Source organism: Nematostella vectensis, chromosome 5, assembly GCF_932526225.1.
Source record: "Nematostella vectensis chromosome 5, jaNemVect1.1, whole genome shotgun sequence".
Lineage (NCBI taxonomy): Eukaryota > Metazoa > Cnidaria > Anthozoa > Actiniaria > Edwardsiidae > Nematostella > Nematostella vectensis.
This window is the reverse complement of record NC_064038.1, coordinates 6980665-6999959: the sequence shown is the minus strand read 5'-3', so window position 1 is coordinate 6999959 and position 19295 is coordinate 6980665. Positions and strand designations below refer to the sequence as shown.

At 40.5% G+C, this 19295-nt stretch overlaps 3 protein-coding genes across 4 annotated transcripts; 2 read left to right on the top strand and 1 right to left on the bottom strand.

The window, feature by feature from the left end:
• Positions 1 to 1565: 1565 nt before the first annotated feature.
• Positions 1566 to 3580, top strand: LOC5501193 (galanin receptor type 1). Its single transcript, XM_001622456.3, has one exon. The coding sequence runs from the start codon at positions 1949 to 1951 to the stop codon at positions 3065 to 3067; it is 1119 nt and encodes a 372-aa protein (XP_001622506.3). The 5' UTR covers positions 1566 to 1948; the 3' UTR covers positions 3068 to 3580.
• A 2067-nt stretch (positions 3581 to 5647) lies between these two features.
• LOC5501190 (NADH-quinone oxidoreductase subunit B 2) lies at positions 5648 to 12428 on the bottom strand. The gene is made up of 10 exons (XM_048727421.1): positions 12374 to 12428; positions 11839 to 11917; positions 10966 to 11036; positions 10610 to 10656; positions 10014 to 10084; positions 9574 to 9616; positions 8827 to 8892; positions 8507 to 8553; positions 7267 to 7461; positions 5648 to 5837 (listed from the first exon to the last, which is right to left on the bottom strand). The coding sequence occupies exons 1-9, from the start codon at positions 12393 to 12395 to the stop codon at positions 7272 to 7274; spliced, it is 636 nt and encodes a 211-aa protein (XP_048583378.1). The 5' UTR covers positions 12396 to 12428; the 3' UTR covers positions 5648 to 5837; positions 7267 to 7271.
• Positions 12429 to 14818: 2390 nt separating this feature from the next.
• LOC116608286 (antileukoproteinase-like) lies at positions 14819 to 19270 on the top strand. 2 transcript variants are annotated; one of them, XR_004292599.2, is made up of 4 exons: positions 14819 to 15125; positions 16697 to 16861; positions 17308 to 17939; positions 18604 to 19270. XR_004292599.2 is itself a non-coding variant. In XM_048727420.1 (3 exons), the coding sequence occupies exons 1-3, from the start codon at positions 15077 to 15079 to the stop codon at positions 17382 to 17384; spliced, it is 291 nt and encodes a 96-aa protein (XP_048583377.1). In that variant the 5' UTR covers positions 14838 to 15076; the 3' UTR covers positions 17385 to 17852. The 2 variants fall into 2 exon arrangements, 1 of the variants encoding a protein (XP_048583377.1); XM_048727420.1 differs by lacking the exon at positions 18604 to 19270 and having other exon boundaries at positions 14838 to 15125; positions 17308 to 17852.
• The last annotated feature ends 25 nt before the right edge of the window (positions 19271 to 19295 follow it).

Sequence of the window (19295 nt, the reverse complement as noted above, 5' to 3'; positions counted from 1 at the left end):
GGCCAGGGCAAACCTATTCCCTATTGGAACAACTTAAACATCCACCCTATTGTACCAATTCAAACCTCTACCCTATTGGGCCAAGTCAAACCTCTACCCTATTGCGCCAAGTCAAACCTCTACCCTATTGGGCCAAGTCAAACCTCTACTTTATTGGGCCAAGTCAAACCTCTACCCTATTGGGCCAAGTCAAACCTCTACCCTATTGGGCCAAGTCAAACCTCTACTTTATTGGGCCAAGTCAATCCTGTACTTTATTGGGCCATGTCAAACCTCTACCCTCTTGGGCCAAGTCAAACCTCTACCCTATTGGAGCAAGCCGAATCTCTACCCTATTGGGCCAAGTTGATCCTCTACCCTATTGGGCCAAGTCGATCCTCTACCCTATTGGGCCAAGTCGATCCTCTACCCTATTGGGCCAAGTCGATCCTCTACCCTATAGGACCAAGTCGATCCTCTACCCTATTGGGCCAAGTCGATCCTCTACCCTATTGGGCAAAGTCGAACCTCCACCTTGTTGGGGCAAGTCAAACCTCTACTTTATTGGGCCAAGCAAACCTCTACTTTATTGGGCCAAGCAAACCTCTACCCTATTGGTTCAAGTCAAATCTCTACTTTATTGGGCCAAGTCAAACCTGGATGTCAGAGTAAGAGAGTGACCGTAACAGGCCCGTACACCAAGGGGGGGGGGGGGGTGCAGGGGGTTAGAGCGCACCCCCCCCCCCCCCCCCACAACGACCGAAAGTCCACTTCGGTTCTCAATAGACGTGCTATTTCTAGACTAAACTTATAAAGCATAAGGTTGTATGTCATCAAACCATAGGTCGGACAAATCCGACGAAGACGGCGTAAGGCAAAGGAAATGAATAAAAAATCACTCTTTATTCTTTTGGGGGTGGTCAGATTTTTTATCAGAAAAATCCACTTTTTCGTATATCGCACCCCTCCCCCCAAGAAAAATCCTGGGTATACGGGCCTGATGCAGTAATGAACCCTGGGACTAAAAAAACGCAAAAATGAACCTTCTCCACTCGCTGTGAGCCTGGTCTACCAGACCGACTTGATTCTTGTGCCAATTAGGAGTATTTCCATCGTCTTTTGATATGGACTGATTAGCAACGAACCGCAAATAAACCGCAGGGCAAGAATATAAAATCTGTTTGCATTTGCCTTCATTTCGAACAAGTCGAGGTACGAACTCGATGAACGCGTCGATTAGATTAAACTGTTGATAGGCAGATCGTTTAATACTAGCGGGCGGTAGGACTTATCATACCCAGGGGTATTTGTTAATGACAAAATTATGCTTTGGTAAACAGTAACCTCAATGAAGGAATATATTGATGCGTTTAATTGAAAGCATTTTCTGGCTTCCATCAAAGCAATTACAGTTTTCCTCCACTACCGCACATTTTGCGACATCCTGAGTGATTGTCAAGCTAAATGTCAACGGTATTCCCCAACCGACCAATCAAAATTCAGCAGGAGCACATTGATGAGTTAGTGACATCCAGCGATCTGCAAATGGGGATGGAGAAATTTGGAATTGTAATGATAAAAAAGAAAAGCATACAAGTCTTGTTAGACAAAGCATCGCAGGATCTGCAGATGAAAGCCAGATGCCGGCGGAGGCAAAGCGCAGAAAACAATGTAAGAAAACGATTTTATTGTAACCTGCGGAAATTTAAACCGCTGTTGCGGTTAAATGTTAATTTTTGGAAAACGAAGAAACCTTTTACGGGGTAATTAAAGAACCTGGGTTTTTATGCTTTTGATAGTAACTCGTTAGGGAATAGTTACTAAGACAAAAGTTGAAGTGGTTGGAAAGAGGCAGTTAAAAGTCGAGAAGACCTCAAATTGACTTGAAGCATTTTCTGGAGAGCCTTTAATAGCCTCAGTCGTGAGTAGAACACTGTGAAATTCCCACCGACAGTTTACCCTGTCTTTGATGATTGAGAGACTAGGCATGAATTTCACATCGAATGCGACTGATTTTGGTGCGGAGTGTAGCTTACCTCAACATAGTGACGTGATTCAGGCGGTCAAGGTGACATCTTACTCACTCATCCTCGTCTTCTCTGCCCTCGGAAACATCCTTGTAATTGTTGTGGTTCTGCGAACTCGTCAAATGAGACGAACGATCAACTACTTCATCGTGAATATAAGTGTTTCCGATCTCATCGTGCCCGTGTTTGTGCTACCTCGAATTTTGATCGAAGAGACACGCACTAGCTTCTGGCTGCTTCAAGGCGTGCTCGGGGAAGCCACGTGCAAACTCGTGTACTTTTTCTCAGATGCCTCTCCTGTCGTGTCTATACTGAGTCTAATTGCTATGACTGTGGATAGATTCTGCGCCGTGGTATTCCCCCTACATGCTGGCACGCTCATCACTTCTCGTCGTCGCTACTTACTCATCGCCGCCACGTGGGTAATCGCCTTCTTCAACGCCTCCCCTCTACTCTATACCATGACTCTCGACAACAACAACTTATGCCAGCTCGATTGGTCTCCCCTCGATCACTTCTCCGCACAAAAGGCGTACAGCAGCACTTCATCCATTCTGTTCATCCTTCTACCCTTCATCATTCTTACCACTCTGTACACCGTCATCCTGGTCAAGATTCGCGCGCAGGGGGGGCTCAACCGGCACCGCTCTGAGGCAGGGCGCCGAGCGGAACACCAGTCGTCGCGCCGGCTCACCCTCATGGCCCTTGTCATCGTCCTTGCGTTCGGAGTCTGCTGGGGCCCCCTTAACATCCTCTTCTTCCTTCTCGTATTCGTGTGGGAGTTTCGCCCGCAGTTCTGCGGGTTTGGCTCCCTCCTGATGGCTGTGCAATTCATGTCGTTTGCAAACGCCGCCATCAACCCGTGTATTTATTTCTTGTTGATGAGAAACTTTCGTGATGGGCTAAGAGGTATGTTCACACGCCGAAAGCGCAAGGATGCGTTGCTTACTTCGTCAAGATTAACCTCCGAGAGTAGTGTCAGCAGGCTTAGATCTCGGTGCGCAGATAACACTAAGGCTAAAATTCCCGCTAACAAAAAAAGTAAACTGACTGTTGTATAAGTATGCGTACTTTTTACAGTGACAAAATTACACACTGATGTAAAGTGTAAACGCGGCTTATTTATTACCTGTTTATACAGTCTTGCTCAGGGTTTTATCAAACGCCTAATAACACATAAACATCGTAGTGCACAAGACTTAAGCGAGGAGACCCAACCGAGAAACAAGTATCACTAAAACGATATCATTCAAACTCTTTGATATCACACTCCGTTGAGATCAGCTTGGAGACACCAAAATGGGTGACTGTTATCATTTAAAGGGTAAAAAATGTCTACATTTTCGACGGTAGCCTTTTGAACGTAAAGCGGATGTAGCAGACATATTTAGCTAACATATACATTGTACACATCCTTGAAAAACGCAAAAGAGGGATATTGTAAATAGTCACCTCCTGCTATAACGATGAAAAGAAGGAGTCTAGCTATAATTCTCCGTCATGTTCTTGAATTCTAAATTAGATAATGCCTTGTAAAAAATCTTAATTGAATAGTTTACGTAAAAGTTAAAATGCAAAAAAAAAAAAAAAAAATTAAACTGTGATGATGGGAGGAGCCAGTTTTCTCAGTACTAGATGGATGGAGCCCAAGTCGTGTTAGCAGATTTCAAGAAACGTTCATTATACAATGCTTATAAAACCACAAAGATTCTTATAAAAGCAGCATTCTTATGAAACACTGATAGATTTGTTATCTGGATGCCAAAAAAGTTAAGCTTTTATTTGATTCCTAAAGATATCCACGTAATACAATCGCGCTCAACCATCACTAAAGTCAGAGACATTTTTACTTTTTCTCTATTGGCTATTCTGAATTTTATCCTAATCTTAACATATATCATGTTTTAGTGGTTTCGCTCATATGGCTTCTTAACCAATCTTGTATATCTAAAGCTCTTCGTAAAAGGTAAAGCTTATGACACCAATGTCAATAAAAAAAGATCTAGACATCATTAAGTTTTTTATATTCTAAATCTTTTTATAGCTATGCCCCGATTTATCGTTGTTTCGAAAGTTTTATTCCCATTGAGGCTCGTTGCCAAGATGTATCGTGATATGTTTTGGGCAATTTCACTTAGCCCGGGCTATTATGGTTTTGTGGGAAATGAGCCCTTCTCGGGAGGAGCATTTTAGCGTCTATTAGAAAAGCTCAAGATTACTTCCCAGTTGGACTGGATAATTAAGAAGAAAAAACGCTTCATTCTTTGTAGATGCGGCGTAAAGTTAAACTCTTAAGTATCACTCTACACAAATTGGAATTGAAAAGCGGGGAGCTATTATTTTTTTGGTTAAAAACAAGTAATTTGATACCAAAATAAAACAAAGTATCCATGTTCAACATGCTATTTTTCAACTGTGTGAGAATCGCTATACGTGTTAGATGATACTTTTTTCGGTATTTGAAGACAGAACAAACACTTTTATCACGATATATGAAAACGGGAGTGATGTTTATTTTCATAGGGATGTTATTGTATTGGTTTCAGCAAAATCCGCTTTCGCTTCCTCTACTTTCTTCTTTACTAACAAATACAGAGCAATTAACGTTATACTGAATGGGCGTCCACCTCCGATTGTACAATGAACCAAAAACATAAAGACAACGGACGCGCATTTGATATACTCCTTTTACAACATATCGAATTTTATTAAAAGTCCTCAAATTTGTACGCTTAAAAAAAAAGATCTATCTTGATGAGGACGAGCTGCGCTCAAACTGCAAATTGTCATCCTTTTGTTTGCTCAGCTTTTTAAAATGTTCATAAGTCTTGTGAAAACAACAGCAGGGTCTCCTTACCAGAAAAAATATATTTTACTTATTTTTTATAAATAAACTCTAATATAAATACTTGACCTTTTTTCGGAATGAAGAAAAAGAAAAGCTTTCTGAAGATTATTATCTAAAAAACTAAATTGGTTAGTGTGCCGATCTTGTTTATTTTCGCTATCGCTAATAACATAAAATGTAAACCCTCCTATTTTTATAACATTGGATTATAATTTTAGCGGACACTCCTGAATAGCATAAAGGGCTATTGCTAAATGCAAACCCTTGTTTTCCTTTCTATTTTCATAATATTGGCTGTTGATTAAATTTTAAGTCACTCGCTGGAATAACCTGAGGGGGTATAGCTAAATGCAAAGGGCCATAGCTAACAGATGCGTAGCCTTGACAATTAAATCATATAGGAAACAAAAATACCATGTTGAACATTTACTGCAATTTTTAACGTTCCGCAAACTGTCGTTAATAATTTCCAACGGCTAAGCCGCTTTTTGGCTTTCGTAAGTCGAACATTAGCGCTTTTTCATAAAAAGACGCTTCAAAAATTTGATTTAGCGCGCAAGGGGTTCTAGGGGTGACGAAGGTTTTTCTTTCTTTTTTTTGCTTGTGCACAATGCTTCTTGGAAAGGACAGTGTTAGGAATTTAGCTAATTCATGATCGCCATAATTCTTTGCGAATCGACTACATTTGTTAGCGACTAGGATGTAGAAACAACATAAAAGCCTTGGAAAGACCGCAAACGGTTAGATACCGTTTAGATGGGGTAGGAGTTGACCTTAACAAACCAGAAGCGGCTTTAGTTTATCAGATAAAACAATTTATTGCAAGAATGAGTAGACATTTCAAGACACGACAGGATACATTTACAAAGAAACCAATCACACAGCTCTTTCAAAGTAAAGATCCTAGTAATATAATAAAATAATAAGCCACATCAGATTTTACAAAACAAGTCGATCGCAATCCGATGCAAGTCAGTAGATATCTGAAAGACAAAAACACACCGGGTTAATCTTACATTAAAGTATAGCAGGAAAACACTCAAATCTAGTGTTCCATTGCATTTTGGTTTAATGAAGTCGCCCAGACAGTGCTGAATAACGTATGCGCATGCGAGTGCTCTGGCGAAAACAAGCACAATCGTAGTGTTGAATCGTTCGAGTAAAGGTACGAAAGGCTGACTTCAGTTGCTGTTTTGACTTACTGTACAGCATTAAAACCATACTGTACAAAAGATATAGCCTTATGTTTGGTCTAGTTTTCTTAGCATTCGCCAAAATGTGACAGTTCGCCGGTAAAAAGCCGCAATTTTAAAACAAAAAGGCTGGTTTAACCGCGCGGTACTGGAACTAGTCTTGCGTTTTTCAGCACTGGCGGTACTGGAACTAGTCTTGCGTTTTTCAGCACTGGCGGTCGCCCAGTCTGTTACTGAGGATCTATGTATGTGTGTTATGATGTATTCACACCGAAACCATGTTTAGTTAAACAAGGTTATTCTTTGCCTTATAACTTGCCAAGTTTCTCATTGTGTTGGATTCTCACTAGCTAAATGATCACTTAGTAACATGTACAGCAGTCTATTCAGCTTTGTTCTTGGTTCTGTCCACTCTTGGGAGATATTTAAACTAGTTTAATTAAACCTCTTTAAACTGGTTTAAGTGCTGGTGTGAATGCGGTGTTAGTCTGTAAGTACTGTCACTGGGAATGGTACCACAGGGTCATTGTCCTCAGGGGTTCTATGTGTTAGTCTGTAAGTCATGTCACTGAGAATGGTACCACAGGGCCAGCGTCCTCAATGGTTCTATGTGTGTTAGTCTGTTAGTACTGTCACTGTGAATGGTACCACATGGCCAGCGTCATCTGTGGTTCTATGTGTGTTAGTCTGTAAGTACTGTCACTGAGAATGTTACCACAGGGCCAGTGTCCTCAGTGGTTCTATGTGTGTTAGTCTGTAAGTACTTTCACTGTGAATGCTCTCACATGGCCAGTGTCCTCTGTGGTTCTATGTGTGTTAGTCTGTTATTACTGTCACTGAGAATGGTACCACAGGGTCAGCATCCTCGATGGTTCTATGTGTGTTGGTCTGTAAGTACTTTCACTGTGAATGGTACCACAGGGTCAGCGTCCTCAGTGGTTCTATGTGTGTTAGTCTGTTAGTACTGCCACTGAGAATGTTACCACAGGGCCAGTGTCCTCAGTGGTTCTATGTGTGTTATTCTGTAAGTACTGTCACTGTGAATGGTACCACAAGGCCAGCATTGTCTTATGTGTGTTTGTCTGTAATTACTGTAACTGAGTACTGTATGTTACCACAGTCACCAGAGAGAATCTAGGGACCATGTCATAAGGTCAGTGTCTTTTTTGTGTCACCAAAATCTAGCAGTGGAAAAGGAGAGTGAAATACCAGGACTTACTGTTTTCACTTGCGATACCACATGGTGATGGGATGATGCTTGAGACGGACTTTCTTCTGTAGCTGCAGCACTCCATATAACAGTGCTTCGGCGGTGGGCGGGCACCCGGGTACGTAGATATCAACAGGTATCACCCTGTCACACCCTCGTACCACGGAGTAGGAATAGTGGTAGTAGCCGCCACCATTGGCACAGCTGCAAGTGGGAAACATATGTTTATACAATAACACTTATAAATCACATGCTCTGATTGGTCAAGGGTCCCTGTGTTAATAGGGAACACATGCCGCTTGGCGCCAACATGCGCACGCTCTCCCCAAAACTACAGTAGATACGATAGTCAGACAAATAGATCTCATTTTTTTGTATGTCTGTCCTCTAATAAATGCACAGAAGACACCACAGTATGTCAAGAACAGTCACACAACTCGATGGCATCTCGTTGCGTACTTTTTTGTTCCTGACATGCTGTGACATCATCTGCGCATCTATGAGAGGACAGACACACGCAAAAATGGGATCTGTTTGTTACAGGTGCATATCAGTTTCAGAGTACGGTAACAAGAATATTATAACAGCTCTATTTATGTCCAAAATAAAAACAAAATCAGAGGTTGAAAACACAGTACTTACATATAAATACTTGAATCATACAGTATACAAGTTGGAAATATACAGTAAACACTGTTTAGTACTGTATGTAGTTGTCATTCTTTTCTTTCCTTTTTTTCTTTTCTTTTTTCCTTAACTTGCATTTCTTTTCTTTCAATTATACAGTATTATTGAGCCCTAATAACTACAAACCATGTGTTATCTTGAAAAAAGTTCTAAGGGATATTTTGTGTTGGCAATAGTGAGTATTGTCTCTAACACAGGGTTTGTCTTGGCCAAACCTTACCTGCCCATGGATATGAGTATTGTCTCTAACACAGGGTTTGTCTTGGCCAAACCTTACCTGCCCATAGATATGAGTATTGTCTCTAACACAGGGTTTGTCATGGCCAAACCTTACCTGCCCATGGATATGAGTATTGTCTCTAACACAGGGTTTGTCTTGGCCAAATCTTACCTGCCCATGGATATGAGTATTGTCTTTAACACAGGGTTTGTCTTGGCCAAATCTTACCTGCCCATGGATATGAGTATTGTCTCTAACACAGGGTTTGTCTTGGCCAAATCTTACCTGCCCATGGATATGAGTATTGTCTCTAACACAGGGTTTGTCTTGGCCAAATCTTACCTGCCCATGGATATGACCCATCTAGGCTCAGGCATTTGATCGTAGACCTGCAATTAAACAGTGTGGAATAATTGTATGAAAACCACAGTACAGACGTGCTGTAGAATAAATACTGTAGGTGGTCAGTGCAGGTTGAAATCAGAGAAATAAATCAGCACATAGATGAAAAGGTACGTTTTATGCCTCTGTAAATACAGAGTAGTCTTGATGATGTTTGGAGCACAAGAATTTCCTCAAAGCCAACGATATGTCAAAAATAAAAATTCAACCTGTCACAAACGAAAATGTATTTGAAGTGTTCCTTCTAGTAGTGTAGATACCTTTCTGAGAGCAGGAGCCATTTTGTTTGTGAGAGTGCCAGCAACTATCATCACATCAGCTTGTCGCTGGAATAAAGAAAGTAAAGAACTAAGCCCTGTATAGTATATTGTTTCCATGGTTTTAATTCCAACAAATAAATGTGATACACTGCTACTCTACCCAGGCTAGAAGGCTAGAGGGGTGCAGAAGCCACCTATTTTGCTGATTTTTTAGGTGTGTATCAAAGGAAATTAAAAAAAAATTCTTGACAACTAAAGCCAAGACAAGTGCAACTTGAGAAGACCCAGTACGGCTTAATGGAATAGTGACTTCTATTTCCTACAGTTCATAGTTGGACTTTAATTGGATATAATAAAAACGCACCCCCCCCCCCCTTCCCAGCTTCCTAGTCCCAGCTTATGGGCCTGCTATGTATATCTCAGTCATATGTTACCCTATGTTCTGTACTAAACTGCCAGCAATAATTGTGGATTCTTTTGTTTTTCATGAGCTTGCTTAGCCACTGTAGCCATACATTTATCAGAACTTAACTTAACTTTACTTAAGAACAGCCTGTCCAATATGGAAAATCATTTAAGGATGGATTGATGTACTGCATCCCATTTTTGTTGTCCAAGGAATAATAAAAAGCTCCCTTTGTTGAGTATAGTTACCAATTAAAGCTCCACTCTCTTTTCTTTTTTGTGGCCCAGACAACATAACTCATACATAACTAAGACAAGAAAACATGACAATACACTACTTACAGGGCTTGCTCTGAACACAACACCAAACCTGTCCATGTCATATCTGAGAGCAAACCATAGGCATGTTCAACATCTGCTCTTGCTGGGTGCACAAGATATTAGAAGTTTGGAAAAATCAATTTTTTTTCACCAATCTAATAAGCCAAAGCAAGAGGTTGATCCTCTAAACATATTTAAATTTTAGTTGAAAACTTAGTAAAATAGGCCAAATTGGCCTCCATTTTATACTCCCGCACAATTCCAGAGTCAAAGACAATTGTTTTAATTAGATATTGCTACTCAAGTATTCTTTATTAATATTTTTTGCAACTGTTATATATGTTAACATTATTAATCCCTTTGATCCCTTAGTAGCCCTAGGAAACAACAGAGTCAAGTCTAGGAAGGAATGGAGGCAAAACTCTTTGACATGGTAATATCTCATCATGAAGGGACCTCACCTTGGGGCTGCAAAGTGCATCATCTCAACAGCACAGCAAGCCAAACCAAACGTCATGGGCCAAAGGGAGCCCTGAATGAGAAAAAGAGTAAGTTAAGATGCCCTAAGTACACTTGGGAGGTGCCCAAGTTTGAGATGAAGATAGGTGGGGATATGGTGGGTGTAAAGGGTGGGTGGGTGTGAAGGGTGGGCATGGAGGGTGATGGGTGAGAAAGGTGAGTGTGAAGGGTGGTGGATATTAAGGGTGGTGGGTGTGAAGGGTGGTGGGCATGAAGGGTGGGTGTGAAGGTTGGTGGGTGTAAAGGGTGGTGTGCATGAAGGGTGGTTCGTGTGAAGGCTGGTGGGTGTAAAGGGTGGTGTGCATGAAGGGTGGGTGAGAAGGCTGGTGGGTGTGATGGGTGGTGGGTGAGAAGGCTGGTGGGTGTGATGGGTGGTGGGTGTGAAGGATGCATAGGAAGGTGGGTGAGTGAAAGAGGGTTAGAACCCCCTTAAACCTCTCCTTAGATCCATTATTCACTAAAAAAAACACAAGGAATGGCCACAAATACAAAGCCTACTGATTGAAAACAATTAAATTGACAGCAGCTTGGTACTTACCCTTCTTCCCCAGTTTACAAGATCATCGATTTTGGTCACAACAAATTCTACAATGAGACATTTTTAAAAGATTAATTTTCTTGTTATTTTTGATTGTCTAAAAAGTATTAGAAAACGAAAATATTTGCTTAGTGAGAACTATACAAATGCTGTAGAATCTGAACACATGGTGATGACAGTATCATGTTTGGCTAGAAATAGGGGGACAGTAATTTTGTGGTCACCTTAACTCTTCCAAAAATACAAGTATTTAAATACCCATTAAGATGGTTATTATCGTGCTTGGCTATAAAACTTTTCTGTAATCCAGGTTCAATCTGGCAAGTCAGTAATTAAGTGATGTATCTATGTATCACCTGCAGCAGAATCTATCTTCCCACGAGGCTTGGCAACAGCAGCAGTGCTCTGGTGACGTTCTCCCAGACAGCTAGGAAATAATTGCACCAAAGTAACGTACTTAAATGCCAGGCTGTAGCAGGGAGTGTGGTACATGGAAAGTAGGGGCATGGCTGTGCTGCCAATATTTTCTCTATGGTACTGTACCATGCCAACCCCCCACCCCCAAAGGTTTCAATGCCTATTACAGCCCTGAATGCAGTATTTGCATTGTTACTATTGTGGCAAACCCTAAGCAGACACAAAGCTGCACCCTGTCAACCTCCTAAAATCTCAAGGCTTGAGAATTTTTTTGGGGGAGTATTCATTTTTGGAGGGAGGGGTGGGTATAATCTCGCAGGCATTTGCCGTACGGAAAGCTCTCGCGAACAAATCCACTTATAGGTCTAACGAGGGTGTAAATAAATTGCGCTGCACAAGGGAACTATTGTTTTAAATATATTAATAGAAAATATGTTAACTGCAATCTGCTATCTATACTTCTATGGGAAGTCAGCCTGAAATTACTATACAGGGGATGCGCCACTATATAGGGTAGTGCTTTTCACCTTCTCTGTCCTAGTGTACACCAGTTATATATGTCAAGACTTTTGTCCTTAACAGGGTTCTCTAGCTATTATTTTGCTTTCATATAATTTGTACAGTAGAATATCCAGCCTTTTTATCTCAAGACATCAATGAGGCTTAAACAAGGTTTCAGCAATCTGCAATGTCTTAAAAAGGGTATACATTTATTATGTTCTAAACAGAGTATGCCATTCAGATATTAAAAAAAAAACATTTTCATAACTAGACATTACTCAGGCATTTTATTATTGCAAACTTCATAGTACCTCTGTATTGCTGCTCTTGCAGCAAGAGAATTAGTCAGAGCCCTCTGAGGACCTAGCAATCCTCTGGAACAACTGCGACCTGGGAACATATAATGACATATTACATACCCATAAAATGGAATAACACTTTTATTTTTCTGGAAAATTGGACACTGAGTTAGATTTGCAAAGCATATAGATCGATATTTTGTCTTCTACAACTTAGTGAACCAAATGTAATCGGGTCAGTTAAAAGATTATTATTTCCATAAAAATTATTATGATATCAGAATAAACCATCAGATATCAGAATAAACCATACAACGTTGTCAACAGAAGAATGAGTCCAGACTTCGATTTGGAAAGCTAAACGGAAGGGCCAGAACAACAACACAACACTCGGCCCGTAAATATCGCAAAATAAGACATGGATGAGCAGTTTCTTTGATCGTACCAGGCGTAGATTATAATGCATTGTGAACTTAATGGAAAGGACTAGGTATATTTGAATTATCTCTTGAATTACGTGTTTTATAGTGAATTTTGTCCGGCTTACCTAACCACACGGCGGTCGCCATCTTGAATTGGCATGGATGTGCTCGTGAAGGATTATTGGAGACATATTAACCACAGGTAGCCCAATTTTTTTCTTGTTTCAAACAACGAGGCCATATCATCATATACCCCACATGCCAGCCCCTTACGAAACACATAGGGGATCCCGAGAGAACCAAAAAGACCAAAATATTTTCCCGAGCTGTGCGTGGCGTAACCGACTAAAGACCAGGGACCTGGTATTATGGGGCCCTTGTACTGTGCTGTTCGTTTAGACACACTCTTTTTTTTTTGTAAGAATTTAGCCAAAAATTGTCGTTTTTTCCAAACGCGGTCACTTCCATATAAGGAAAATAATATATTCCTTATTTGGAAAAACTGCACAATTCTTGTCAGTTTTAAGGTTGCCGTACCGCGGTTGCTTCGTAAACTTTATGAATTGTAATCAGAAGAGATAAACAGTGACTGTAACCGTCCTTGGTCAATGGAGAAAGTATCTGAAAAAAGAAACTAAGATTCCTTGGTACCAGTCCCTCAAAACGACAACGTTTTCTTCGTATGTATACAAAAGAGTCTAATTCTTAGTTGAGGCTGGGCCGTTTTATTTTTTAGACTTTTCAAGGCTGAAAATGTTCTTAACGATGTTCTTAAAATTTAGTGTATAGAAATATATAATACCCAATTAATTATTAGGAAGGGAATTACACTAATGATCAATAGCAATAATAAGGTTGTTACTATGAGCATAATTTGATTCTGCATTTTATAACGCATCAGGACTGTAACAAATCTGCTATCTGAGCCTCGGAATGTTCTTAAAATTTGGTGATATTTCAGGCTGGACGTTCTTATAAAAAGGGTTCTTATAAAAGAGTGTCGTGGTGCTGGAAAAGAAATCTGGTTCGGTCATCGATCACAAACAAAACATTAGCACTATGCTTATTTCTCTTTGGCGCTTAAAGCATCTCCCTCCCCTATCCCGTAAGAAAACGACCACAGGAAACTTGTGGTTATTTAAAACGTTAGCGTCATGACCTCTCCTCTCCTTCAAGATGGTGGCTAGCAATATCGTAGTAGACACCAAGTTTACCTGTTCTTTCTTAACCTACACTGATTTGAGAGGTGAAAATGAAAAAAAAGCGATTAAATTCCCCAATACGGTATGGCAGCGTTGTAGCCAGGATTTTTAACAGGAGGGGGGCCAAATGAAGGGGCCAAAAGGAATTTCTCCTGTATTTTAGATAATGTCTCAAACATTTACTGTATTTTTGGCTGCTAGGGGATGGCGCGTTCTCAGGGTCAAAATTAATGTTGCGTGTCACGCATGAAATTACTTACGAATTAAAACGCATTATTTGATATTCGAATGAAAACTTTTCGCACTATTTGAATAACCTATTGAAACTTTTCGAATTTTTTGATAATCGAACTAAAACGCGCCATAGAAGGGGGCCCTGGGCCACCCCCACCCCCACCCCCTGGCTACGCCCATGTATACAATCTGCTAACAATGCATTGGCCAGGCTAGCGCTAAAAACTAGAGGTTTTCAATGATATGCTCTCCCCACCCTCCTCACGGCACCTTCTCTGAGACCTTCTGGCTTGGAATGCGAGAGTATATTTGCCGTTTTCAACAAGTATGATAGAAACGTGCCTCGCGGCTGCTAGCGGGTCTGATAAAACCCCAATAGTTGCATTGAATCAAAATGATTTTTTTGATTTAAAGCTTTTCAAGAAATGTTCCTTTTATTAGTCCTGTGGCCCTAGTAATCTCATAATCGTAATAATCATCACCGCAAAAATGCTAATGGACTCTCTGTGTTTGACGCATTGCAGTATACGATTAGTAGGATGACGGATAAACTTTTAGACAAGCCTTAGAATTTTTAGAAAACCACAATTTGAGATAGCCCAGCTCGGAGGACCCAGCGGTATTTTTTGGCGCCCCCCAAACAGCTAGAGCATGGAAATGACCATGATATAGCATTTTAGTGAGCATCAAATATTATGTGGCCCTGTATAGAGTCCACTAAATGAGGTTGACCTCTAAACACTCCAAAATTATTAAACCAAGTGTTACAAGGCGTCCATTTTTTATAAGAAGTTTTTTTTTGTTTATCCTAAACCAAACAAAATAAATAGAGTATAATTTTTTTCTCTCTTTATCAAAACTCTGCATTGGTCTTTTTTTGTATCTTGCCGCGCGCCTGAATCTTGTTTATGTAATTTAGACCTCCAGTGCGTGTAAGTAATACTTCTTAATCATTTACAGTTAATCGGATTATTATCATCATAGTTACATAGCGCGCCTGGCGCAATGGTGCCCAAAGGCTTGCATTTTAATACCCACGCTAAATACTATAGACCCACCCTATGAATAAAGATATTGAATACGCCATTAAAGCATTTATCACCACTTGATCGATAAGAGGCAATTCCATAGAGTACTCGAGTTCATTGAGGCGCCAGCCTGATATATCTGTAAACACATACAATGATGGCTTTGTAAGCACAGCTATATATTTAGCGGTTTGGAATCACGTGAAGACCGCTATCTTTTGTCCGTTGTATACTGTCATGGCAATCAGCGGCGGATTTAACGTCTAGTATCGCCTCTGCAGTCTAGTAGGCCAGTCTGTGTCTTGCAGCGAAGCCGAGAGGATCCACACTTAGGCGTGGCGGAGAGAAAACGAGCGCGCATATCATGGCATCGTTTCTCTCGGTCTTCGTGCTCCTTTTGGCGGTAGCGAAAGGTGAGTAAAGGATTTATTGGTATAGGCAAGAGTGACGGAGGCTGAAGATTTGATAGACAGAGCGCAAATTGAGCTCATTAATTGTGATTTCTGTTTAAGTTTTATTGGCTCTAATAATCCTTTTCAAATTACACGACATGGTAATAGAACGAGAGTTTTATCGAACGCGCGCTTTATAAAGTGGACGAACGAACCTTGCACAAATATGTATGATTAACGTTGCTGATGAGTCTCACCAATATTTGAGCATTTTCAGTTTCTTTGTTTGCATGCATATGAGGTGATGATGTGAATGATGTATCTATTCTCTAGATTTCGTTCACTGTAAGAGTGAGGCATCTAAAATATGGGAGTCAAATATTCAATATATAGAGAATACTACATGGAAAAAGCGCGTACGGTTTTTATTCACGAGTTGTACTGTATCAAAAAACGAATGAGTGAGCGCAGCGAACGAGTGAATAAAAACTGTATAAAGTACTTTCCATGCTGTATTTTGTTTGTTATATACATACTGAGAAATTTATAATACTTATTACAAAACATTTTATTAGACTTGGCTACAGAGGCTCCAAAGTTTGTGCTGTTCGACGGTTCAGTTGAAGACAGACAGAAACTTACATTGAAATAAATCTGTCTCGCTAATGTCACGCACGAGACTGTGATGTTAGATAGCGTTTTAACAGCCTTACATCTCGCTCGTTTTTTCCCTTTGTATTCTTGTTTTCAAACTTCATTCTCTCGCTCAATGGAGCTCAATGAACAAAAGTGACATGCAAAGCTACCCGTCTCCCCGCGTTGGGTTTGAAGCCATTCAAGTGCAGTGAAAAAATATCATTCGTCCAATCAGAACCGCGAACGACTTTTCTTCACGGTGAAAAAACATCGTTCGCGCCTCTGATTTGCTGAGACCAGTGAACGAACGAAAATGTACTGAATATGTTATGTTTTCAATGAGTATTTCTCAGTATGTATATAATAAAGCAGTTTACAGATTTATAGAGTGATATTGATAAAAATAATACTCTATGATTTTTAAAACAGAGATATAGTTGTTGAGAAATAGTTGGAAAAGTGTTAATGTTCGTATTTTTTTCGCGGAGTGGGGTTCGCACTGATTCTGGTCTTTGCTATGCGCGTGTGATGTCTTTATTAAGAGATCAAACTTCACGAATCACCCGATAGTTTCCATTGGAAATATCTGAAGATTTTTATTGATGATAATCCGAGGGGTTATGGAATGTCAACATGCTTCCAGCGATAACATGTCTACTTTCCGGCGAGTGACAAGAACGCCTAGTAGGGCAAGACACGGTAGAGAAATTGTGATCTCTTTTCAGTGGCGGATCTAGGATTTAGAAATGGGGATGACATTTTCGACATAATTCATTCCCTGTTTCGCCTAGTGCAGTGGCCTGGCTTTCTGTCGCGAACATTGTCTGGTTCTCGTCCAGTAAATAGCATTATGGTTCATTGAATTCGGTCAGGGCAAGACCTCGAAAAAGAGCTGTAGTCTTTTTGTCTAGTTTTTCGGGCAAGTCCGTAGAGGAGCTGTAACCTCTTTTGTCTAGTTTCAGGACAAAATCCCGTAGGGGGTATATGTCCGAGCTTTCCCGTCCCAGAGGAATGTCCCCCGGAACCTGACAACCAATGCGAGAATGATAACCAGTGCTCTCAACAGTTCCCTGGGCTGGGACTCAAGTGTTGCAAGGACGGTTGCGACCTTCGCTGCGTGCGTGAGTATATCCACCATAATCCCTATGTTCGCCATACACGCAACACACCATGCAATTCACTTGCAACACACAATGCAACTAGCTGGCAACACACAATGCAAATAACTCGCAACACACCATACAAATAAACTACAACCTTCATGCAACATTTTGTTCAAGCCTTATAGTAAAAAGAATTGAAATATTGGAGAGTTTTTGCTCCTCAAATCAAAACAACATTGTGCGAAAAGGTTCGTTAGAAAAATCATGGATTATTATTACCACCATCATTATATTCATCATCATTATCGTATAATCATCATCATCAACAACAACATCACCATTATATCATAATTATAATTATTTTACTATCATTGTTATCATCATCATCATCATCATTATCATCATTATCATCATCATCATTAATGATTATTGTTGGTTTTATATTATCATTATATTTTTTTCAGCACCAATCCCCCCACCGACACCAGAACCGCAAAGGGTATCGTATAACACACGCATATCCACCACAATTACAATCTAACCCTAACCATAATGCATCACTGTAATCTAACTTCGTGATAACATTGCCTACCCCGTCAACCAATCACGTGCCCTCGCCATTTGCTGCACGAGTTGGGCCTGGGACCGGGGGTTCTTGGTTTGTGACGAAAAACACGTGTAAATGCCTGCATGCGAAGGATTAATAATTACCTCACATGTCGCCTATGCCTCTGGAAAAATTACTCTTACAATTGTTGCATCCAGCCAACAATTGTTTGATGGAAAATCCTAGCAAAATCCTTCTGTTCAGTAGAACAGTTATGCCCTCTCTCCTAGTACTTCTATTCATGGATGAATAAAGGTGCAACTCGGGTTGGGAACATGGATATTTAGAGCTGCCAAAATAAGAATACAAACACAACCATGGCAAGGGTAAGTATAGGGACATGGTGAGTATGGAGGTGATGATGGCAGCAGCGAAAGAGGATGCGATGATGGGGGCATTAACGAAAGAAGATGTTATGATCAAGACAGCAATCGCTGAGATGTTCAAGGACTCGCTCGTGGACACAGGGATACCATATCTGATAAAACGGTAAGAAAAATCTGATAATTTGTGTTTTGAGGGCCATTAGTTAGAAACTTGAAACGGTTATAATGTTACCCTGTTTAAATAAAGAAATTTGTATTGTAATGTAATATAAAATTTCTCTCCCATACTCAGAAGTAATGACGGCACGGTAACGGTACAGTAACTATTATTGGCAACTCCCCCCCCCCCCCCCCAGGGGCTTGAACATGAGATAAGGTATTCCCTTGCCCCTGTCTTTCTCAGGGGCTTTGACATTACGTAACTACCTAACAAACCCACCCCCCCCCAATCCTTATCTACCCTCCACAAAATCCTTATCAACCCTCCACAAAATCCTTATCTACCCTCCACAAAATCCTTATCAACCCTCCACAAAATCCTTATCTACCCTCCACAAAATCCTTATCTACCCTCCACAAAATCCTTACTACCCTCCACAAAATCCTTATCTACCCTCCACAAAATCCTTATCTACCCTCCACAAAATCCGTAACCCCCCTTTCTTCAACCTTATCTACCCTCCTCCCCCCCATCCTTATCTTTTGCATTTTTATTTCGTCGTGATTCATAATGCAGCTTATGGCGAAATGCAATCTGAGATAAATCAAACATTAATACAATATTTCCATGCTAACTTTTTTATTGTCGTTTTGATTCTGTTTGACAGATAACGCCTAATCATGCAGGCGCCGTGACGTAACGAGTAGTCGGAGGAGTTTGAGTGGCACACCTTTATCTACGAGACGACGATAGTGCTCCGACTAACTTGGACAAAACGTCTCATCTACGCACGAGACATTTCTACGAGACTAAGTGGTACAGTCTAAACCATACAAGCTACGGCTCGACCAGGCACGAAGTAGCTAGATTAGTAGTTAGTAGTTAGATTGTTCCTTACTGGAACTTCGTCACAATGTGCGCTTTGATAAATTGAAATCTCTTTATAACTGTTTGTTATCTACGAGTGCCCGGAGTAGCTTGAATAACAAAACTTATCTATGCGCTACCTGCTGAAAGCTGTTAACCACCGATTATCCGCTGGGTTGTTGTTAGTTTTTTTTTTTCATCAAAAACACGTAGGTAAACCAAGATGTTTTTCTCTCTCCTTTTCACCATTTGCAAAGAGCGATGAATACAAACAGCACTTCCTTATGAAAAAAGGCGAATAAGAAAGTAACCAACACTTCCGATAGCAGAAACCGTAATTGTCCACGTACCAAGCAAGGTATTTCGTTTTATCCCTAGATAAAATTGCCTTTTTACAACGTACAGACAGTACAAATCCTCACAGAGCCATATATCAAGTCTCAATGATAAAATGTTTTGGCAAGTTTGGTATCTGTTGTCGTTGCTTCTCTC